Genomic DNA, 25622 nt, shown 5'->3' on the forward strand with positions numbered 1-25622 from the left:
AGATACTTTAGCTAGTGGGAATCACCCTCTTCATAATCCTGTTATTTATTATACATGTGGGAAGGGGCAGAACAAACCAAATTGTCCCAATTCCCTATATAATTGAGGTTGGCTCTATTTTAAATAAAGCCTTAAGTTTCGAGTTTAAGTCAACCTAACCTGGATCTCCCTAGATCTGCTACTTCAAAACTTCCTGAAGTTGTTTCAAATGAATTCCTGCTGAAAAATCCTGGTGCTGGTGTAGACACATGAGAGATAAGACTTACCTTCATGATACCCTCCCTTTCTTTCCAAGCTTTGTGCTTGCTCCCCTTGTCCTTTCTAATCCATGTCCTATAATTCTCGACTCAGTCTTTCCAGCCTATGAAAATTCAAATAAGATCAGGAGGTGTGTGTGTCTGTGTAATTAGCACATAGGATATATATGCCTTAATTTTGTTAATCTATCCTATTTCCAAATACGCACATGCATGCGTGTGCACACACATGCCCACTTAGAAGGGCAAATGCTTGGTCAGCTTATACTCCCAAATCACGGGAAAATAAAAGATGTCTGAAGACATGACTTTAGAATGAGCTAACAAAAACTATTTCATTACAGGAGAATTCTCTAAAAATACCACCAACCAAAAAAAATTAAAGCTCTAAAAATAGATATGGCTTTTTTATAAAACACCTAAAATAATAAACACCCATACACATAAATCACAGAATCAGCTATAATACAAGTCAATTAACGATGAAAGAACAATCAGTCTATCTTTCTTTTGATTTTATACAATTTAATTATTTTATTTTACACTTTTTAAACTCACTCTGGACCTAGCAGGTCCTGGGGTTTTACACACTGACCAAACTGCCCTGCTAGAGATGCTCAAGTTCCACAGCAGCTTTCTTCACACTTATACATTTTTGTTTAAGAAATGTAAGGAGTCTGTTTCACTTTATTTTATACTCCATAATCCTGTTTATTATAAATTTATTTCAATCACTTTGGACCCAACATGTCCTTAGGTTTTACCCACTCATCAAATTGCTCTGCTGTGAGATAGCCAAGTTCAATGGCAGTTGCCTTTAAGGTTGATCCATTTTTGTGTGCGGTCTTAGCAATCTTGGCTGCTTTGTCATACCCTGAAGGAAAAATTAAAAGGGGAGGTAACAGTTAGCAGTGGTTTTCTAAAGCAAAAGGGAATCATTAGTTACTTGATATTGATGCTACTGGTCTCTGAAGTAAACAGCTTTTAATCTTAAAAATATTTAACAGTGATTATCTTGATGGTTGTCATCTCCTATACAGAATAAAAGTTTTACTCTTCTTAACTAATACAGACTTAAACACACCTCACTTTCTGCAAGATTTGTTCCTAAATTAAAATTGCCCAATGACTCAGATTATTTTCATGGAAGGGGGAGAATATATACATAGATACATCTCCATACATATATGTGTGTATGCGTGTGTATAATACATATACACATATACCAAGACAGAAAAACATACATCTGAGTAGGATAAATGTGTTGTTTCAACAGCAAGTTTAACCAGAAGCAATCATCTTTCTAACAAAGCATTAACAAGCTGCACGCAGCAGCACTACAGAACACACGGCGCTGCCTGACCAGGAGCTGTGGGGGAGGCTCTGAGAGGGACAAGACAGGACAGTCTTCTCCTCTCTGGGAGTCGACGCACAAGGAGGGAAGAGCAGGCAGGGCTCTGAGGAGAGATGTGCCTTCCGAGCTGCTCCCAACAGCTCTCTATTCAGCACTCCAGACACTGGCCTCTTTCCAGACATTACAAGGGTACAGGCTGGGAAGTTTTAGCATAAATATGTACTCGTGCGAGAGATCACAGGTCTACTGTTTACTTCAAGGTTAACTGCTTTTGAAATTAATAAAGATGGGGCAGGATAATTCTGCAAGTTATTTCAACTGAATGTAATTAAACAAAAAAAGACAAAGACAAAAGCCAGAAAGCAGAGAAAAAATAAAAATGAAACCAATGAAGAAGGAAAAAAATAAATAAAAAAAACAAAATCCAAGGTCAGAGGACTATGACCAAAGAGAAGAAGCCTGCTGAGGCAATATGATCATCAACCGAGCAAGATGTTACATGTCGTGTGCAATTATCAACCACCTACAGGATCTTACATGTAGTATGCAATTATTAACCACCTATAAAACTTACCATGGGCATAGTAAATTTTATACTTAACTGAATTTGTGAATGCTAAACATGCTGAAAAGGGCATTTACTGATCAGACTAACTTTGAAAGAATTCTCATGTTAAACCTTTGGGGTCAATATTAGATATTCTGTACCTTCATGTTAATAATGACATTAAAATCTAAGTATTATGCTAATCCTTTTGGTCCTCTTCTACAAGTCCCACAAAACATGATTACCAACCAGCTTGTTACATAAGAAGCACAAAAAGAACCCATGATGTGGAGTTGTAAGGTTCATGCTCTGTCACTGGTAAGGTGTGCTTTGCCCAATTATCCTGTATGGCTTTACCTCACACTAAATTGACCCCAAGAAAGACATACCAATCACTCAGCTTTAGGAGTATCTCTAATTTACATGTTTTGGTAATAAATTCTGAAGTATAAATGTGATGAAACATTTCTCACATGAGCCTTTGGGTTCCCCTGTGTCTCTCCAGTTGAATGCTAATGGACAATAATTTCAAAAGAATCCAAATATCATTGCCAATCTCAACAGTACATCAAAGAAGAGACAACATATTGGGCTCAAAGCTACCTGAAGCAGTCAAATGAGCTCTAACTTTTTAAGACTGAAATTATAACTTAACATAAAGCCAAGAATATAAAATCAGCCTCGACAGTTCAGGATTACAGAAGTAAGATTGTTTCGTAACAGTAATCATATCATGCCAAATGACAACATCATAACTTGCTCTAAAATAGAGAATCAAAGAATATGTTAATAATCTCAGCTCAGAAGTAAGGAGAAGGTGGGAAAAGGCTTTTAACACATCATCACATAATGCAATGAATGCCTCAAAACCCATGAGTCAAGAGTGTATTTAATGGGGATCACTATGATCTTAGTCAGTCTACAATCCAAGTCAACATGTTTGAAGCTACATAATGAGATATTTATAATTCTGGAAAAGGCTTGAAATACAAAAGCCATAGTTTTAGACAAAATATTTGCATTTCCCGCCCTTTCCCTATAAGCAATGCATACATAACCCTTTTTCTTTTAATTTAATACATTTCTGAGTTGAATCAAACAACAAAAACAAAGTATAGCACAGCATCTAGAGAAGGTAGAAAAATGAATTAAATCACTGTTCTCAATCAGCCAGTGTCACCTAGTGACATAATGAACTGAGAGGACCTTTCCCAAGTGTCCCGCAGTATCTGAATTCCATCAAGATTAAAATAAGTTTGAAGTTCTACTTCTGAACTTACCACATTTCAAATAAAATGAAGCATAATTAAGTTTTTGAAAGAACTATGACACCATAAAGGTTAAAAAAATATATAGTGTCTTTCAACACAATTTCAAATGTTTTAAGAGATTGTCCAAAAGGAATTTGCTGTTCACCAACACTGATCCAGAAGTCTCTTAAAATTTTTCAGCTTTTTAACTCTGTATTCAAAACGACATTACTAATCCTTAAACGCATACCTATATGAGGATTAAGAGCTGTCACCAACATTAGAGACTCATTCATTAGCTTGTCGATCCTTTCTGTGTTGGCCTGGATTCCCACCACGCAGTTTTCTGTGAAGGAAACCGACGCATCCCCCAGTAGCCTGGCCGAGTGTAACACATTTTTAATCTAAGATAGAGAGAGAGACTTATTAAGCCTACCTTTTTTCTTTGTCCAATAACATACTATTTGCTGGTTCACAAATGAATACACAATTCAATTAACATATAGCACTCCTACAACTTGTAAAGCATCATACTCAAGAAAACAAATATGAAAGGAATTATGAACATTTCAGGGCACATAAGTCTAGAAGAGATAAAAAGGCATAAATACAAATAACTAAAACAAAGACAGTCTATGGTGTTACAAAACACAGGTATGAAATGTTAGAGAGCATAGAGAAAGAGAAACAAATTTCAGTTGTAGGAATCGACAGAGCTCTGTTTGATGGAGGGGACTTCAATAGACAGATGGAAAAAGAATCTTCCGTGCAGCAGGAAGAGAAGCAAAGATGCAGACGTCAGGAAGTTCAGCATATGTTGGAGGCAATCAGTGAAGTCAGGGCTTCCTAGTTCTTGTTTGTTTTTTTGTTTTGTTTTGTTTTGTTTTGAGGTGGGAGGTAATTAGGTTTCTTTCTTTCTTCCTAGAGGAGGTACTGGGTATTGAACCCAGGACCTTGTGCATGCTAGGCATGCACTCTACCACTTGAGCTATAGCCTCCACCCAGGGCTTCCTAGTTCTTAATGATCGGCATGTTTATTATGCTTAACAAAACAAATATTCCACGGTCACTTGAAAATAACCTTTCACACAGTATTTTAAAACAGTAAAAAGTCTGTTTTAGCTTTTTTTTTTCTTTTTAGTAATATTCCCAATAGATAGTAAGACACACATCTACATCCTAATCCCTCTGGTCTGAAACCCCAGGGTCTGAAAACCAACAACGACTCAAGGAGAAGGCAAAGAATGTCAAGGTTTAACTCGATACCAATGATTTTATTACATGGCAAATGTTGATTATCTTGACTTATTTTCTACTAAAAACAAAATATGCTTTTGTTTTTAAAGAAAAAATTAGCAAGACATTTATTGTTTTGCACTGTTTTTGCCAGGCAGTTGGTGTTAACTGTTTGGAATCTGACCTGAAAGCAAAAGCTTATTGGTCTGAGACGTACTTTGGCCTATTTTTCTATTTTCCACTAGAATGTACATTCCATAGATGCAAAAAAAATCTGTCTTCTTCAATGTTCTATCACTAGCAACCAGTACAGTGCCTGGTACAAACTAATAATCAATATGTGATGAATACACTGAATGAATGTATTTAATATTTGTCATTCATGTTCTTATCAAATTGAAATCAGACTGTTCACCAGATATGCACTGGAAATAAGCCTCTAATATATATTTAGATACAATATCTTACACAAGTAAAGGACTCTAAATGATAACACCTCCCTTATCTGAAGTTGGGGAAACTGGATGAATGATGATGCCATCTTGTTCCATCTTCATAAAGATGAAGGAAAAAGAACAGATTTAGCAGACACAATGTTTTCAAGGTATATGGAAGAGATAAAACCAATGGAAGAAAGCCTTGAGGGGCGGGGAGGGGAGAGAAGCAGAGAGAGTGCTGAAGAAACCAATGACAAAGAGTGTTTCAGGAGGGGAAGAGTCAAGGTCAGATGTTAGCCATGGCATGTCTACTGGACTCAAGAGGTCACAAGGGCTATGAGAACAATTCATATTCAAGTGCAGGGATGGAAAGCAGACTGTAGTGTAAATAAAAGTGAGAATGGGTCTTCCTTCAAAAGGGTTGAATTCAGAGAGAAGAAAGCAGCAGCATAAGAAGGAGACAGGCTGGAGGGAGGGTTTCCTTCCTCTTTTTTTTTTTAAACAGAGTAGACTGGAACATATTTCTCGCTACTGGCATCCCCAATGGCAAGGGACAAGGGAGAAACCTATATCCCACTTCTGGAATTTTTCTTTCCATTAAAAAAAGCAAACCATCAAATTACTTAAGCTAAAAGTCACCAATCTAAATATCCAGGATTAATCCTCTAACATTAATGTATGCTTGATTTCCAACTGCTACCTTTATCATTCAAGTACGCCATGAACTTTAAGAAAGCTTTATGAAAGACAAAAACCAAGACCACTAACCTTCAGTTAAAGACATTAAAAGTCAAATTTAAAGCTTACCATCATTGGCTTGAAAACATTCAACTCAAAATGTCCATTGCTGCCTCCAACAGTAACAGCGACGTGATTCCCCATGACTTGGGCTGCAACCATGGTCATTGCTTCACACTGGGTGGGGTTCACCTTGCCTTCAAGAAAACCGCCAAGGAAAGATACCACATCAAACACAACTGTGGCTTGAAGTATGAGTTAAGATTTGGTTTTATGTCAAATAATCCAAAGAAGGAAATATAACTTCATTAAAAAAAAGTAAGACATATAATAAAGCAAGGACCCAACCATATCTGTGGGGCCAACCTTACCTAACGAGCCAAAACCCAAAATGAAAAATTTAAGATGCGTTTCGTATAATTCGTTTTTATGCAACCCATGCTCATCACTTTAACAGTGTGCTCTAGAACTCTATGGGCTTTGGATCCTGAGAAAGAACTATCAAACATTTTCTAATGTGGGAATCAAAATATATGCTGCTAACTAAAACTCTTTTCTCCTATATTGTTGGGTGATGTTCCTAGGAGCCCTGATTGAAGGTGGCCCACAAAGACATTCTGAAACACGTACGCCATACATGTCCCCATCCACTTGGGGATCATGTTAAACAAAAGTAGACCTGCTTTGTAGATGAGAATGCCTGGGTTCTAGTCAAGTTCCAGCTCTAACATTTACCAGCTATGTAATTACCTGGCATGATACTGCTTCCTGGTTCATTTTCAGGCAAAATCAGTTCTCCCAGACCTGAGCGAGGACCAGAACCCAGAAAACGAATGTCATTTGCGATCTTCATCAGACTACAGGCAGTAGTGTTCATGGCTCCACTGAGCTCAACCAAAGCATCATGAGCAGCCAGAGCTTCAAATTTATTTGGAGCTGTGACAAAAGGCAAGCCTGAAGAAAAAGTAACCTGTATGAGTTAACAGGTAAAATTAAACATTTTTCTAATATCAGCAAGTTAAACAGAAAGTGCCAATACATGAAAAGCAAAAACAGAACAAAATACAATTTTTACTTCAGAAAAAAATGCATAAGACTCAAGCTTCATCTACTATTCAAAGTCTCTAAGAAGCAGAAAGAAACTGATGATATCAGCACACTGAAAGGATAAAAAAACAAGTACAATAAATATATTGAAAGAAAAAAACACTATCCTACAGGAAACACATGTGTATGTCTGACTACACTTGAGTAAAGATGAAAAGTAGGTAAAATTCACTCTGCTTTATTCCACACCCCCTTGTTTGTAACCCCCCTCCCCCATTTTAGGCATTCTGTTTCCTCCTCTGGCCCGGGCCCACAGGATCCTGAGAGATTAGGGGACCCAAAAGAGTTAGACATTCTCAATCTCTCCCATGTTCAAATTTTTAAAGATCTACACATTCTAAACCCTATAATACAATTTCTCTCAATTAAAATCTGATTAAAAAACAAACTCTAGTAAGTAATAATGAGCACTGTATAATTATCTCAACCCTAACCCCCTGCCAACATCTGTATCTTAGTAAGAGTTTTCTGGAGATGACAGCTCTAATGACAATTCTCATTACTGAGCATAGTATTCCACTAAAGAAAAGAAAATTCAAAAAAGTCATTAATTCAAAAAAATTCCACAGCATGCCACAGAAAAAAAAGAATTAAGCCTGTCAATCACCAACATATTTATCATTCAAATGAATTTCTCAACCATTAGTTGATTTTCCCTGCTTTGAAAATGAGTATTCAAAACATCTTTAAAGAGAAAATAACAGCATACTAACTGATAGTAAACAAAGTTAACACCAACAGATTTTAATTACATGCTGTGTGAACTCACGGACGGAAAACTTTTAAAAAGCAAGAGGATTAACACTATAACTTCTGAAACAGACATAAAGCACATACATGTTCAATGGGAAAATATTATTTCTAACTTTAAATTTCTAAAATTCAAAGCAGAAACACCTGGTAAAAATACAGACTAGTATAATGGAAATGAGTAATAAATCGTGTTACCACTTACCTGTGAGTGCAGACACTTTGGCAGCAACCTTTTCCGCAAAGCCAATTCTTGTATTTAAACCCGTACCGACAGCAGTGCCCCCAGCTGCGAGCTCGTAGATTCTCGGCATGGCAGCTTTTATTCTTGTTATTGCATATTTCATTTGCTGAACATAACCACTAAATTCCTGAAAAGAGAAAAAAATTAAAGTGAGAATATATAATTTCCTAATGGCTTATGAGTTACTCTAACTGCATTAAATAGAAGTTTTTAAGAAACACGTTTCAAGTACAAAATAATAAGCTACCAAGTGGTATTTATACTATTTTAATTCATACGACAAGCAAAGAATAGGGGAGAAAGAGGATTTATAAACCTATCAGGTAGATAATGTCACTGATGATAACATGTGGCCTGGTGATAACTAGTCTTCTAATAGAAAGCAAAGAAAAACAACATAGGAAATAAACTTAAAAAAAAGAACAACTGTCCTAAATTAAATTATTGGTTTATTTGGAAATAATTTATTTTTTGGTGTACCTCAAATCATTTTGAGAAAGACAAAACCTGAATCCCCTCAAGAAAAAAACCAAACACAGAAATATCCTCTATACAATTTCAGTTAAAACACTTGATAGGGAACTCGAGGATGTTTTACAGGGACTCAAGAAGCTAAGTGACTCACTGAACAGCACAAGAAGGTAACAGGGTAAAGACAGACTATAGCTTCAAGATGTATTCTAATTCCGCTATTAATGCCACACTGGTTCCCAAAGTATAACATTCTAAGTAACCACAGAATTTATCAAAGCAGGGGCCCTATTAAGAACTATGCAGGGACAGAAGGCACAAACTGGAACTCAACTGAGCAAGCCAGGATATATGATTATAAGAAATCTATCTTTTTTCCTGCCTAAAAACATGGAAAAACCTTGAATACTTTTGATTAGTACTAGGATTTCATACTGTGCTAAAGAAAACATTTTAGAAGATACAGCTTCTTTCAGGTAGACCTGATCCACCTGATCTGATGTCACTTACATACATAACAGATGGATTCACTTAAGAAATATTTTTTTTTATTGGGGAAAAAAATTGCACTCAAAAAACTCAAAAGACAATTCCAATAAAACCAAGTATACATGCTTCTGATAAGGTAAAGTCAAACAGAAAAATGTGACTTTCTGTCATAATATTCAGGGTGATGATTTTACATGGGAGGCTGAGTCATGGCCCAAATGGACCTGAGCATAAAATGGTTTTTCCAACATGTGAGACACACACAAAAAAGAAAAGCCTTAGAAAACAAAGGGATTCTTAAAAGTTTCAAAAACATATACTGTATCTCCTTAGAAATTATGCATGTTATTAAGAGCCAATGATACAAAGAGAAGTAAGGCAGTCTCAAGAAGCAACTTAATTTAGTGAGCTCAATTTGATCATATCATCTGTATTTCAATTAATCATTTCCAGTTTTCCTCACCCCTTTCGTGACAAAGTTAAGCTAAGTGATCAAGCTTTCTTCAATGTTTGCTCTTATCTGAACTTCAAATGAAATCTTTCCAAGTAAGCAGCAGTCAAACTCTCACCCTCACCTGAATTTCTACAAAACTATTATTTAATAACCATAATTTGATATTTGGCATATATAACCATCTCTTGATATAGAATTTGTGTGTGTCTTACTTCCCAAATTGGAGTAAGCTTACTGAGACAAAACTGTTCCCTGTATTTCCTTACATTTCCTTGGAAATGTATACTATTACAGTCTTTAAGATATCAATAAAGAAACATAAAAATATAATAAAGAAATGTAAAAATACAATCAAGAAACTCCAAAATACTGGCATTTTGGAGAAGAGAGTAATACCTCTTTCACATGTGGCCAAAACAATTTTAAAGAGTAAAGTATGCCCCATTTAATCATTTTAAAATTAATTTTTAAAGAACCTACTAATTTAGAGTAAGAGAGAAAAGGAAGAAATGATAATGATACTGAGGAAGATGATGACGATGGCTAACACCAATATGTGCTTATAATGCATCAGGAATGGTTCTAAGCATTCTACATGAGTCAGCTTATTTGAACCTCGTAACTATACTAGGAAAGAGATATTATTTTTCTCATTTTAGCACTCAGAAAACTGACACACATAAAGGCCCAATAATTTTCCTAAGGTCCAATAGCTTGTGCATAGCAAAGCTAAGACTTGAACTCAAGCAGACTGACGTGAAATCTGGCTCATAGCCAGGATGCTCTGCTCTTCTCCTAAGTGGATGCCAATAAAACTAAGGACTGATTAATGCAGAACCATCTCTGTCACTGAACTGAATTGTTATAAATCTGGTTTCTTAAACCAATGTGGTTTAGAGGGTAATCTCTATTTTGGCCATTTGTATGAAGCCCACAATTGAACCAAATGTAATCACACTCCTCTACCTGCCCAAGAGTAAGTGGAACAGCGTCCTGTGTATGAGTACGCCCAATTTTGATGATCTGGGCAAACTCTTTGGATTTTGCATCGAGAGCATCACGTAGCTTCTGCAGTCCTGGCAGCAGTACTTCGTGAACTTCTATGGCAGCTGCAATGTGCATTGCTGTGGGAAAAGTATCATTGGAGCTCTGTCGAAAAATTTTCAAAAGAAATGTAAAATGTTAAATCAGAGGCAACAAAAAACAAACTTGAATGTCTCAATTTAAAAATCTCACTAAATGACTACTCAAAACTCGGTATATTTAGTACTCAATGCCATTTACGTATGGCAAATGACATAGGATCAAATACAAAGCAACCTTATTTCCTTTGTGGGAGGTGTTTAGGATGGTATTACATACACCACCTATAATGAATGTTTATTATATATTATCATTATATCTGCCTGCTAGTAAATGACAGCAAGACATAGAGAAGTACAGCTAGCATATGCATGTAAGACCAGCAGTAACAAAACACTGAGTTAACTTAGTCTTCTCCAAAATCCACGGTCTCAGTCTAATCATGAGAAAATAGCAGACAAACTCATACTGAGGTTTCATTCATTCATTCATTCCAGTCTACAAAATACTTGACCACTGCTTTCAAAAGTGACGAAGACGAAAGACAGACTCTCACAGATTAGAGGATCCTAAGGGGATATGATGACTAAATACAACGTGGAGCATGGACTGGATCCTGGAGAGAAAACGAACATCGACAGAAAACCAGGGAAATCCTGGCAAAGCCTCTTTAGTTAAGAGTATTGCAACAATGCTAATCTCTCAGTGGGATAAGTGTACAGAGATATGTAACATATTCAATATTAAGGGAAGTTGGGTGATGGGTCTACAGGAACTCTTTGAAATATCTTTGTAATTCTTATAAATAATTTTATATTTCAAAACAGTTTATAAAATATAAAGCAAACAATAAAAATATACATATATACTAAATTCAGGTGTCCTAAAAGTGATATTTTCCCCCTAAAAGTAATTTTTACGAATTTTAAGACACATACCCAAGATTCCTAGGAAAAATAAGAATATATATAAGCAGTCCTTTCCATTACAGAACATAAGCAGAATGAACACTGTGTCAAAAGTTAATGCCTATTCACACGGAAAATCTCAATTTATATCAAGGAAAAGAAGAGTTCGTATACTGACCTGGCTTTTATTAACATGATCGTTGGGATGCACAGGTTTCTTGCTGCCAAGTTCACCTCCTAGCATTTCAATCGCTCTGTTGCTAATGACTTCGTTTACATTCATATTTGTCTGGGTTCCTGATCCAGTCTGCCACACCACAAGAGGAAAATGATCGTTTAATTTACCTTCAGCTACCTGCAGAAAAAAATGTTAAAAAATAAATTAAAAAAATAAGAAATATTCAATATTCATTTAGCTACTACTTTTAATCAAATATAGTTAAGCTGGCCTCATTTATAATATCTTAAAGACATTCACTTTGTTCGTATGCTATTGATGGTACCATATAGTTCGTGGCTGTCCAGCAAACTGAAGCTTCTGCAGAATCACTTTTTCTAACCACTGCTACTTAAAAAGGCAAAAGATTTTCTATTGTGACGTATAACAATTTCACTGATTGCAAATGAAACTGAATCAAAGTGATCTTTCTTCTATTTCTCCATCTGCCTCCTCTAGAAATATCCAGATAGGGCCACCTGTTAAGGCTGGTAAACATGTTAAGCCTCTAGATAAATTTACTGTTGGTACTTGGCAGGAATATCCAACAGATGTTACTGCCAGAGTCAGCATGATAACGAATGAGTGACTTAACAGTGTGACTTCACTAACAGATACTGCACCCCACAGATGTCTGATGAGTAGCACCCTCCAAGCATAGATATAAACATCATCTAGATTTGTTCCTATTTTTGTCATATTTTTGTACTTTTAGTTAATTTATTAGTTTTTGAATTGTAAGCTTTCTAAGAGAGTGGGTGCTTAACTTCATCTTTAGGAATGATTTTAGCTTAAAAAAATCAATAGGCACTTTAGAAATAGATTACCTTAAACACGGTTCACTTCAAAGTAAAACTTTTTTGTATAAAAATAAATAGGTGATCAGTGTAAAGAATTCTGAGAACTAAGAAAAGCATAACAGTCACCACAGTTCTACCCTCACAAATAAAGAAAATCAGCATTTTGGCGTCTCCTCCTAGTCTCTACTTCAAGTGATGGGAGTATACGTGTAGATATAGAAAAACACATTTTACGTGCATTTTTTCTAAACAACACTAGGATCACAAAATACATTCGTTTTGCAATCTTTTCTCCCCACTTCCTCCATGATAGGCTTTGTTCTATGACATTCTTTAAAAAACTAAACTACTATGGCTTCACAATGTAACTTACACAGTCTAATTTATTATTATTATAAATAGTAGGAGTGGGGGGGTAGCTCAGTTACAGAACTCATGCTTAGCATGCATGAGGTCCTGGGTTCCATCCCCAGTACCTCCATTAAAAAACAAACAAACAAACAAACAAACAAAGCTGGGGGATGGGTATAGCTCAGCAGCAGAGCATGTGCTTAGCATGCACAAGGTCCTGGGTTTGAACCCCAGTACCTCCATTAAAAAAAAAAAAGAAGCTGAAGGTAGAAATCAAAAAAATAAACAAACAGTACTGCAAAGAACAACATTATATACTGAGCTTTAAAACTGTTATCTCTGCCTGCTTCCTTAAGCAATTATGTTATTAGTGGAATAGTGAAATTACATTCTCCATACATATTATCAAATAACCAATTAGCTTTAAAAGGAATCATTTATACATAAAATAAATCAAATACGTAAGTTTAAAGAGTATCTCTTCAAAAAGTTTTCTTAAACTATATAAATTAAAAGTAAAGAGAATTGAAAATAAAAGGTCATCCAGCAAATTTGCCACAATATAGTTATTTTAAGCACCATATTAATATCCTTACCAAACAGTAATGCTGCCACCCTACCCTGAAATTCATTAACTCAGGGATTCACAGTGCCCCTTTCCTCCTGCCAGAGCTTATCATCATCCAGGGGATAATATGGGTCTGATGCCATTAAGTAAATATATTTATCACCTCTTACCTCATCTGCTGCCTTCATTATTGCATTAGCAATCTTTGGATCAAGACCATAATCCTGGTTTACTTCAGCAGCTGCTCGCTTCAAGATGCCAAAAGCTTTAATAACTGGGATCTAAAATTAATCAGAAAAATATCTCAAATTTGCAATTTCAGTTGAGCATGAAAGTTTAAGATTACTATTTTATGCAGGTGCAAAGACTGCATGTAAAACAATAACTTAAATAACACTACGACCCTAAAATGCTTAGAATGTAAAGGAACATTAAAGATAGGTATATAAAAGATACAAGGTATATTAGATGAAGATAAGCATATAAAAGCCAAGAATCATCATTTATCTACTCGTTCAGAGAACCAAACAAAAGCAAGTACATTGATTTTTCATAGATATGTGTGTATGCCCCACACACTTATATACACATACTCACACATACACAATATATCATTCACCCTATTTTTAATATGACATTATAACATGTTTTTATTTCATATATTTAAAAATAAATGATAATCATTTCACCAGCCTATTTCATTATTTTCTTTTATTGGATCCCATGCTACATTATAATTTTTCCTTCTCTTTAAAAAAATAAAAATAGCAAATAAAATAAAGGTAGCAAAATGGTGCTGGGAAAACTGGACAGTCACATGCACAAGAATGAAACTGAACACTATCTTAAACCATACACAAAAAATGAACTCAAAATGGATTAAAGACTTGAACATAAGACCTGAAACCATAAGACTATGTTTATTGGTGGTAAGCTCCTTGACATCAGTCTTGACAAGGATTTTCTGGATGAGTCCAAAAGAAAAAGCAGCAAAAGCAAAACTAAGCAAATGGGACTACCTTAAACTAAAAAGCTTCTTCACAGCAAAGGAAACCATCCAAAAAAATGAAAAATGAAACCGACTGAATGGAAAAAAATACTTGCAAACCATGTATCAGATAAGGGGTTAAAATCCAAAATATATCAAGAACTCGTACTATTCAAAAGGAAAAAAAAAGTGATTAAAAAATGGGCAGAGGAGTGAACAGCTATTTTTCCAAAGAAGATATACAAATGGCCTACAGACACATGAAATCATCATAAAAATGCAAATTAAAACCACAATGAGATATCACCTCACATCTGTTAGAATGGCTTTTATCAAAAAGATAACATATAACAAGAGTTTGCGAGGATGTGAAGAAAAGGGAAACCTCGTGCACTGTTGAGAGGAATGTAAACTGGTGCAGCCACTATAAAATACATTATGGAGGTTCCTCAAAAAATTGAAAATAGGTGTACTGTCTGATCCAGCAATCCACTACTGGGTATTTACCTGAAAATAAAAACACTAATTCAAAAAGATACATGCATCTCCACGTTCATAGCATTATTTAAATAACCTGTGTCCGTCAATGAATGAATTGATAAAGATGTGGTAAACATACAATGGAATATTATTTGGCCATTAAAAAGAATGAAATCTTGCCATTTACAACATGGATGGATCTTGAGGGCATTATGCTTAATGAAATAAGTCAGACAGAGAAACACAGGTACCACATGATCTCAATTTTATGTGGAATTTAAGAAACAAAACAAACAACAAACAGAAAACCAAGCTTACAGATACAAACTGGTGGTTGTCAGGGGTAGGAGGTGGATGAAATGTAACCAAGAGGTTAATAGGTACAAACTTCCAGTTATAAAATAAGTAAGTCATGGGGATGACTTACAGTATAGCATAGTAACTACTGTTAATAATACTGTATTGCATATTTGAAACTTGTGGAGAGATTTTAAGTCCTCATCACACACAAAAAATTTTTTTGTAACTACATATGGTGATGGATGTTGACTAGCTTTATTGCGGTGATGTACACAAATATTGAATCATTATGTTGTACACCTGCAACTATATGTTATACATAAATTATAGCTCAATTAAATAAATAATTGAATAAGTAAATAATATAATGGGATTATATATTTAACTGCTAATTAGTATGAAATAGTTACTGATTGGGTATCATTTCATCCCAAAGCCAAAAAGCATGTTTTAGTTAGTCAGTAAAGTCTGGACACTCCTCTCAGAATAATTTTTTTTTAAACCCAGAGTTCTATAGACCTAAAGATGATACCTTCTGACATATATATACACATAAAACCATATGTCAAACCCTTTTAGTTTGCAAATCTTTCGACATTCTACACTGAAGTACCTCACCAAATTTAAAAGGATAAACTCAGTAATTTTGATGAGGTTTCAATGAAGTGATACCTGGTTTTCGTAAGAAGTAAATTATGTGTCCTTGTCAAAATTAATAATACAGACTGTGGTTTGGATAGCATACCATATCTGAATGGAAAAAAGAGAAGGAAGAAAGGAAGGGTGAGGAAGAGGGTGGTAAATTTATAAAAAAGAAGCTCTAGTCTTCAGAGGGGAATAAAAGTGGAAAACAAAAAGTAAGAAGTAAGACACACTGAACCTGGGCCACACAGAGGATAAACTGAGGGGCAAATAGGAAAGGAAATAAAAACAGAACATTTTTATTTTGAATTTTAAGAAATTAAAATTAAAACATTACGTTTTACCCAAATGAAATGGAGAAAAATGGCACATGCATTATAAACTTTAAAACTTTACACATGAAAACAAATGAGAATTTATATTTCTACAGGAACACTGTAGTCTAACCCTAACCCTAACCCACTACCAGCCAAAGTCATAACCTAATGCGAACCAACTCTGGCTCCTGGAATCAAGTGACTGAGCCCCCAGTGTTTGTGGGCTCATAAAAATGAAAAAGGGTCACAGCACAGCGTTTCACTGAACACAATGGTAAATGTATCATGAGACAAAAGAAGGGCCTCATTACTCTTCATTTACTCAAGTTAGCAGTTCGTGATCGTTTTTGGTTTTGTTTGTCTATGGACCTCAGGTACAAAGGGTTCGGTTTAATCATACTACTTAGTTCAAGGCACATAGAGTCTGCTTTATATTTAATATAGTTCAGGAAATTAATCCAGATGAAGCCAAACGTGAAAAAACTGACAATGCATGTATCCATCTTTCACAGACACCTGTCCAGATCCAAACAACTGCCCAGCAGCAGCAATCACACACCCCTGGAACCACACACCTTGCTAGTTGAAGAAGGAGAATCAAAACACGAGCCACGCTTATTCCAATCAATACTGGTTAAGACTGATCTCTCTCATCTCAGGAGCTGAACTACGTGAGAAAATTTAAAGATCAGCTGCTGCCCTCTGTCATTCAACCATGTAGTCTGATCCTGTTTACCTCACCATTAAAATGGCTACGGGTGGCCGTAACAGAGATACTCTTCTAAGAAGATTCTGTTGCCTCTTGTAAAATTGTATGAATCTGTCAAGTTTCAGTCTTGAAGCCTTAGGAATGAGCTAATTTATGAAAGTTAAAAGTATTACAAGATAAAAGTATATTTAGAAGATAAGTGTTAAACAGTATCTCACCAGATGAAGCCTGGTTACTTTCAGGCTTACCTGCCTATCCTGCATTCCTGCACTGACTATTTTTCATACTCCAACTGGGCTCCAGTAGGTTCTGTAATATATTTCATCAGTTCTTTTCACAGTTTAACGTCTCTGAAATCAGGATGCACCTTACAGTCAATGACATGCCACAACTTCAACTGACAGTCTTTTTCTTCCTTAGTAGTACATGTCAGTTCTGACTGAGGCCATCTTAGATTTAACGGAATTATGGTAGGAAGTTTTCTGATCATTAAATTATTCATGTGGCAGTCAATGAATATTTATACATTACTTATTATATGCCAGACATCATGACAAACAGTATTTTTATGAATTTGTATTTACTCTTCTAGAAACTGAAGCCAAGACAGATAGAAAGTATAATATTAAGGAAAAATCTTTTTCTTGTAAATAAGTTTTAAAAATCAGTAAAAACAAAAATTTTATAAAAATTAAAAATGTTTGCAAACTGCAAAATTCTAATAAAAATATGAAAAATCCAAGCAAGAGTGAAAGATAAATGGCTTAATAAAAATCCAAAATATTCAAAATCACAGCTCAAAGTAATAGTATACAAACTTCAGAAAGTTCTCCGACCTTTTAATAAGAAACATATTATTCACAAAGCCAGCTCTCTAATAACTTTACAATTTAACTCTGCAAAATACAAATTTTTAAGGTAAAATTCAAATAAGCCATTCATTTCCACATTCAAAATAAGCCAACATTTCCACAAAAGCCACTTACTGGCATGCGTTCTGTCACACCTCCAATCTTAAAGTTCATTGTAGATCTCACAGTCTGGGCGCCATAATACTTATCATTTGGGACCTTGAGCTCACCAAAGGTATCATATTCTATCCGAAAAGAATTTTGGCTTGCCTAAAGATAAAGACAAGACACTGTTAAACCTTGAAAAGAAACCAAGTATCAAGAGAAGTAGCGTCATACAAGGGAAACATCACGTAAGGGAAAATAAACCTCAGTAAGCACCCAAAAGACAAAAAACTTCATTCTGATTTTCATTCTACTCCCCCACCTCCAGCTTTTTTCTTGAGAAATTTTTGCCACACAAGTTTATTGATATAGATCTTAAAGATACATTATAGAGTTTATATACTAGGCACATGATAAATACAAAGAAAGCTTTTGAAGTAAAAATAATAATCTTTTCTAATGTAGGAGTATGCCTATTATTGGTCAAGCTTTGACCACTTCAATGTACTTAGGTTAATGTCTGTTTTATTGGGAACTTTAGAAAGTGACCCAAGAATGATACTTTAAAATTTATAAATATTATATATTTAAAGAAAGCTCAACTGTGGTCTACAAATATTATGCATGAGAGAGAGCTTAGAGCAAGCTTAGAGCAATACAAACGGTCCAGGCTTTGCAGTGAGACAGCCCATCACTTGGCAGCTGTGTCACTGTCAATAAGCCAGCTTTTCTCATCTATAAATTACAGTAAATGTACAGACAAGGGGGCTGGGCTAGGCCAGCTCTTAATCTTTTCAAGGTGATGGAACCTGTGGAGAATATGAGTAAAGCTATGGATCCTCTCTCTAGAAAAATGACCATAAATTCATAAACGGTCTTATGTAAGATTTTAGGGAGTTTATACCCTAAAGCCAATCCACTCCCCAGGACAAGAACCCATGACCCAAAATCCCTTTCATGTAGAACCTAGGATTCTGCCAAGTACAATTTATACTAATTAAGAAAACAATAAGACATTTGGAATTTATATATGATATTTTATATTAAGCAGGTTTCAGATACTCAGAAGTTTAATTAGTGTTCACCTTGCATTAATTATAAAATAAACATGGTCAGATGATTCAAAAGATTTAAAAATACCTAGCCAAGTATTTTATTTTAGGAAATAGTCCTCTGAAAAGGAAAAATTTAATTCTGTAGTTGTCCCGTGGGACTAGAAAGATTTACAAAACCCTTTATATGTTATAAATCCTTTTAGATTGCATGCAAAGAAAAATATACTGTACCTAGTTAGAAATATAGGAGTATAATCTACGAGGTATTTTTTTTTTTATGCCTAAAAGTCTCCAGAGCAGGGGAGTGGTCAAGATGTCCAAGTTACAGAGCAACTACTGATGAGTAAGGCTGGAAGATTAGCAGAGATCTTCCACAATTATAGACATAAAGGAACCATGGCAAATGGGTAGGAGGAGTGGAGACACGATAAAGTCAAGACCTAAACCCGAGGTGGGCAACCCACAAACTACAGGATAATTACAATTGCAGAGGTTCTCTCCAAGTAGCAAGGGAGCCAAGCCCCGTCAGGTTTCCTAGCCCAGGGGTCCTTCTGGGAAAAAGAGCCCCTAGAAATTTTGGCTTTGAAGGCCAGTGTAACCTACCTTTGGCCGGAGGGCTGTGAGAAATAGAAACTCCACTCTTAAAGAGTGCACGTAAAATCTCATATGGACTATTACTCAACTATAGCTATAAAAAGAATGAAATCTTGCCATTTGTAACAACATGAATGGACCTAGAAAATATTATGCTAAGTGAAATAAGTCAGACAGGAAGACAAACACCATCTGATTTCACATATACGTGGAACCTAAAAAACAAAACAAACACATAAAATAAAACAGAAACAGACTCATAGATACAGAGAACAAACAAGTGGTTGCCAAAAGGAAAAGACACAGGAGGATGAAATTAGGTGAGACACATTAAGGGGCACAAACTCTCAGTTTTAGAATAAGTCAGTCATGGGGATGTAACGTACAGCATAGGGAATACAGTCAATAACATTTTAGTAGCTTTTTATAGTGACAGATGGTAACTAGACTTATGGTTATCATTTTATAATGTATAAAAATATCAAATCACTATGTTGTATCCCCATTAAAAAATGGGCAGAAGACCTGAACAGACATTTTTCCAAAGACATCCAGATGCCAACAGGCAGGTGAAGATGCTCAACATCACTAATCAACAGGGATATGGAAATCAAGGCCACAGTGAGGTATCACCTCATACCTGTGAGAATGGCTATCAAGAAAAAGAACACAAAAGAGATGTGGAGAAAAGGGAACCCTTGTGCACGGCTGGTGGGAATGTAAATTAGAGCAGCCACTACGGAAAACAATACGTAGGTGTCTTAAAAATCTAAAAATAGAACTACCATATCACCGAGCAATTTTACTTCTGGGTATATATCCGAAAAAAAAGCAAAAGTACTAATTCAAAAAGATACATGCACCTCAATGTTCATAACAACATTATTTACAATTGCCAAGATATGGAAGCAACCTAAGTGTCCATCAACAGATGAATGAATGAAGATGTGGCACATATATACATAAAATGAAATACTACTATTCAGTCACAAGGAAAAGAATAAAATTTTCCTATTTGCAACAACATGGATGGACTTGGAGGGTATTAATACTAAGTGAAATGAGTCAGACAGAGAGAGACAAATACTGTATGATATCACTTATAAATAGAATCTAAAAAATACAACAAATGAGTGAATGTAACAATAAAAAAGCAGACTCACAGAGAATTAGATACAGAGAGCTAGTGGAGAGGCATGGTGGGAGGAGCAAGATAGGGGTAGGGAATTAAGAGGTACAAACTATTATGTATAAAATAAGCTACAAGGATATATTTTAAAATATAGGGAATATGGTCAATATTTTATAATAACTATAAATGGAGTATTAAAATTGTGAACTACTATATTGTACACTTATAATTTACATAATATTGTACATCAACTATACTTCAATAAAATGAGTAACTTTTTAAAAATCACTATGTTGTTTAACAAGAACTAACATAGTGTTGTAGTTATTGTTATAGTCAAAGTGTTGTAGTCAAAAACAAACAAACTGATAAAAAAAGAGATCAAATTTCTGGTTACCGGAGTGGAAGGCTAAGGGTAGGGGGAATTGGATGAAGACAGTCAAAAGGTACAAAATACAAAAATCTCAGCTACAAGATAAATAAGTACTAGGGATGTAATGTACAACATGATAAATATGATTAACACCGCTATATGTTACATATGAAAGTTAAGAGAGTAAATCCTATGAGTATTCATCACAGGAAAATTTTTTTTCTATTTCTTTAATTCTGAGTCTATGTAACATGGATGACTAAACTTATTGTGTCAATCTTTTCATGATGTATGTAAGTCAAATCATTATGCTGTACTTATAACTGCTGTATGTCAATTATATTTCAACGAAAATGTAAGAAATAAGTCTGCAGAGGACTGGCCTAAGAAAGTAAGGAGAAGCCAATAAAAATAATCATTTACTGTGCCAGATAGCAAGCACTTTTTAGGTATCACCTTATTTGAATTTCCCAATCACCCTAGGAGATTTTACTATTATCACTCCCATCTTAAAGAAGGAGACACTGAGGTTAGGAGAGATTAAATAATCTCAGTAGATACCCAGACAGCAAGGCTGAAACACTCAAATTCAGGACTGTCAGATTCTAAAAGCCATTTGGATTAACTTTTTCATCACTTCCATAAACCAAAAAACAGAGGGAGTAACTCCAGATTGGTCCACAACAATTGCTACCCTGAATAAAAGAATCTGAAGATGTGTAGCTAGTTTTTCCCCAAACAGTGTGGTTACACTGACACCACTGCACACCAACTTGCAGCTGGGGTTTTATATCTCAAATGCATGAATAAAAATACTCTGCATAATCATCTTTGTTTTGAGTAGCAAGAAAATATCCTTGTATGTTAAAACACACTGTGGTGCAATACCATTATCAATGACAACAGTGGCCCTGGGCACATGAGGTAGGTTGTTACTCTCCATCACCTTGTTGTAAGACAGCAAATAAATGCTTGCTCCAAAGAAAGGAGACTGGTTTCAATCAGTCATTTGTGAAATCAGGTTCAATTTCTTAAATTTACATCACCACTTTTTGTGTTCAAAATTATTATATTTTCACCATAAAATAGCAGTAACTCTGTCACCTACATAACAGGTTGTTTTGATAAAACTTCTATGCAAAGTTACTTGGAAAGATCTAAATGAATAAGTTTTAACTATGTTCTTCAGTTTAAACTTCAGAAAAACTTAAATTCCAATTCAAGAAACAACAGCCACAATCAAATTCTAGGATCTTGACACTGACCATTAAAAAAAAATGCAGATGTCAGTGGTGGCTGAAATCATAATCTCAATAAACACTTCAAAAAATATACTTCCTGCCCTTATAGTGATAAAAATAAACACCCCAGATTTGTAACAACAAACAGTGTAGTAGCTTAGCTAGCTAATAACAAACTATACCAAAAAGCCAGGAAGTTCTCCCTTTATTTAACCCAGGACATACATAGGTCCCACAGAAGTCTGTAGAAAAGAAACAGAAGCAATACTGTAAAGCATGCTGTAAGGCCCCAGGACTCAGAGAAAACCTGCCGGCGGAGGCAATGCCTATGCAGGGCTGGTGTCTGTCAGACACGCACGGACACGCAGGCAGAGGACCAGTGACCCCAATCTTGTCAAACGTTCTTTACAAGGACCTACAGAAAGAAAAGCCTTTACACTGTGCATAAACACACGTGTATACTCACACAAGCCTAAAACAAAAATTCTGAGAAACGATTTTACGTCCTGTCCTCATATTTTCCACTCTATGCTACTCTGTTCTGTCAAAAAACCAATGCTGGTTAACTGCCCACTGCATTGATTTCTCCACCCACTAATGAGTCCACTTGAAGTCCACCTTTCATATCCAATAATTTAGAGACCAGAATTTCTGGGAAAAGTTTAAAAATTAAACTCTTGAAAGAATGTAACCAGCTAGGCCTGGGGCAGGGACAAAAATCCAATTTCCCAATGTCCTGGAAGATGCATGTTCATTTACAATCACTTCCCTTCCCGGAGAAGCATGAATGAATAAAGTGTCCAGTGTTCATTGCCATATGATTGTTACTTGGCTCTAGAAATACCAAGAACTATTACCAGCCACTAACCCCAGGAACCTCAGGAACTGATGAGGTGTCTCAAAATTTGCAAGCCAGTCTAAACCAGAAAGGCCAGGCAAAAAACACAGGCCTCAGGCCTGTAAGATGTTCCCAGGTACGTGTAAGGTGCCCTTAACTAGACCATGGTACCCCCTAAAGAAAATGTAAAATGCCTTTCAGATTCTCAGTCTAACGTGGTTTAAAGAATATTTCTGTGTTCAAGAAAATCCATTATCATTTCTCAGGCAAAAAGACTCTCTTAAGAGAGAAAAACCCAAAATTTGACTTCATTGTGTTTGGGTTTTCAGTTTCTTCCTAGAAAAAGTCTTTCTGGTCTTAAAATAAAGGGCGACCACCAAGTCTTGAAATATTGACAAATATGTAATAAATGGCTTATTGATATTGTATTGCAATATAGACTAAGATATTATCCATGTTTCCAGACTTTATGGCCATCCTGAAGATAATAAAGGAAATAAAGAAAAATAATTTTTAAAAATATAGGGCTTCCTTATCCTCCATGCTGCCAAGGTGGTATCATAGCTGGGCTCCATTATATATTCTCACTCTCACTGTACTTCTTCCCTTCAGTATCACATTGTAATCAGCTGTGCATGACTACTCTGCTTATTTAATTGCTTTGTTTATTTAATATCCCCCAGTAGCCTCTAAACTCTGCACCCACTGTGACTGTTTTATTCACAGCGTTCCATATACAGCGGACATTCAGTAAATGTAATCTTCCTATTGGATGAACGTTTATGTGTTCTTTTAAATAAAAGGCAACAGGGCATTTACAGTTATGTGAATTTCTTAACACTAGTAACAAGAAAAACTTTCAATAAAATCAACTCAGAGATACTGGAGCTAAGATGAGAAGGCAAAAGATGTATTTAGAATAACGAAAAAAATCTATCCTCATCTGATGTTAGCTAACCCTACAAACTAAAAGCAAAACAGGGCTATTTTTTGACATTTACAGGAGAGATTCAGTTCTCCAGTCTCCTCTTCCCTTTTACAAAACACTAAATAAGTGAAAAATAAATAAATTATTAAAGGTCCTGAAATGCACTAAAATAATTAGAGCAGGGAGTTGCAGAAATACAAAGCATTCCGGATTTCGTAGTTTCAGGCATAGTGATGTCATCAAATCACCTTTAAGTTTATATAGTCCAGAAATGTCTTGGGCCTTTGAAATACCTTAGATAGAAGCATTCATTTAATAAGCACTCATCACATCCCAAACTCCGTCAAAAGTATTTTTACAGGGGCAATCTTACCGAATATCTGTAATTATTTTCATTTTACCTGTAGGCACTGAGGACAAGTACAATCTGCCCCAAATTCCAACTCTGAGCAGCAGAGTAGGGTCTGAAGTCACATCTCTTTTAATGAAAGCGCAAGTTACACAGCACAGTGAACAGTGAATTATTGCAAGTCTTCCTAAACTAGCATTTATTTCCCAAACTTTTCCTGATAATACACAGGTGAGCATATGTATTCAATTCTTGTTCAAGTCCAAATTACGGACAGTGACACTCTAAAGAGCAAAAGGGCTCATGTAAGTCAGGATGTCAAAACCTGAAACTGGACCTTTAAGCTCCTTTGAAATCTTACAGAATAAACAGCTGCAGCTGTAGCTAGGTCCCACGCAATTTCCTGCAACAGACTTCAGGACACTCTGCCCATGTTTCACATTTCAGGGTTTTACAAAAGTTGAGTGGAGAAAACCAGCTTAAGCAACTGAATAGCCAACTTCATAAAAAGCAAAATCCCTTAGGTTCACAAGAACCTTCAACTCCGCCTGGAGTCCTAAGCGCAGTTCCTCGCACCACGGTGACCCAGCAGCCAGCTCAGCCCCCCCAGCAGCAGGGGCGGAGCGGCCCCCTATGGACACTGTCCCATCCTGGCGCTGTCCGCTCCTCACACCGTCCACCCCAGCACCGTCCCGGGGGCAGCCGCCGCGGGCAGGGGCGCAGCAGCGAGCGCAGCTGGAGCCGGCCGCCGCGGAGCGTCCGGGGAGGGACCCGGCAGGCCCGGCAGGACTCGCGCCCAGAGCTGCCGCCTGCCTGAGCGCCCGCCGGGCGGAGGAGGCGCCCTGGCCGCACAGCGCAGTTCGCACACGCAGCCCAGTACCCAGGACGCAGGGCCGGCAGGCGGGAGGCCTGAAGGTCACCGCGGCGCGGCCAGGGCGGTCGAGCGGCACGAGCTCACCATTCGAGCGGCGTTCGAAGTCCAGAGCGGGAAGACTGCCGCACCACGGGGACCCGGGCCAGGGCCGGGGACGGCGGCTGGAACCCGCGAGAGAAAACGCGAACGCGCGAAGAGCCGGAGCGCGCGGTCCATGGCTCCGAGGTCCGGGTAGAACTTCCGGGCTCTCTGGCCACGCCTCCGCGCTGGCTGTCCCGCCCAAGGGCCTCACTCAAATCCAATCAACAGCCTCAGACCGGGCTGGTGGAGCAGGACCATTAGCCAATGGCCAGTGAAGCGTTGAGGGGCGGGCTTAACTGCCTCAGCGTGGAGCCCTGGGATTCCTGGGAAATTGGTGGGACGGGAATGATGTGAAAGAGGACTCGTGGTGCCCCTGAACCAGTGTTACCGTAGCTAACGGAGAGCTAGGTATTCGCTGATGAGTACGTTACTATTTAGATAGTAGCCTGTAGACTAGAGAGACTTTATTTATTCATTTATCTATCATGTACTCACTCATTACAT

General features: G+C 36.6%; 1 protein-coding gene across 1 annotated transcript; it reads right to left on the reverse strand.

The window, feature by feature from the left end:
- Positions 1 to 759: 759 nt before the first annotated feature.
- On the reverse strand, positions 760 to 25293 carry FH (fumarate hydratase). Its single transcript, XM_006198795.4, has 10 exons — positions 25122 to 25293; positions 17684 to 17818; positions 13432 to 13542; positions 11504 to 11680; positions 10301 to 10483; positions 7882 to 8047; positions 6570 to 6773; positions 5889 to 6016; positions 3659 to 3812; positions 760 to 1131 (listed from the first exon to the last, which is right to left on the reverse strand). The coding sequence occupies exons 1-10, from the start codon at positions 25251 to 25253 to the stop codon at positions 989 to 991; spliced, it is 1533 nt and encodes a 510-aa protein (XP_006198857.1). The 5' UTR covers positions 25254 to 25293; the 3' UTR covers positions 760 to 988.
- Positions 25294 to 25622: the final 329 nt, after the last annotated feature.

The sequence above is a fragment of the Vicugna pacos genome, chromosome 23 (assembly GCF_048564905.1).
Source record: "Vicugna pacos chromosome 23, VicPac4, whole genome shotgun sequence".
Classification (NCBI taxonomy): domain Eukaryota; kingdom Metazoa; phylum Chordata; class Mammalia; order Artiodactyla; family Camelidae; genus Vicugna; species Vicugna pacos.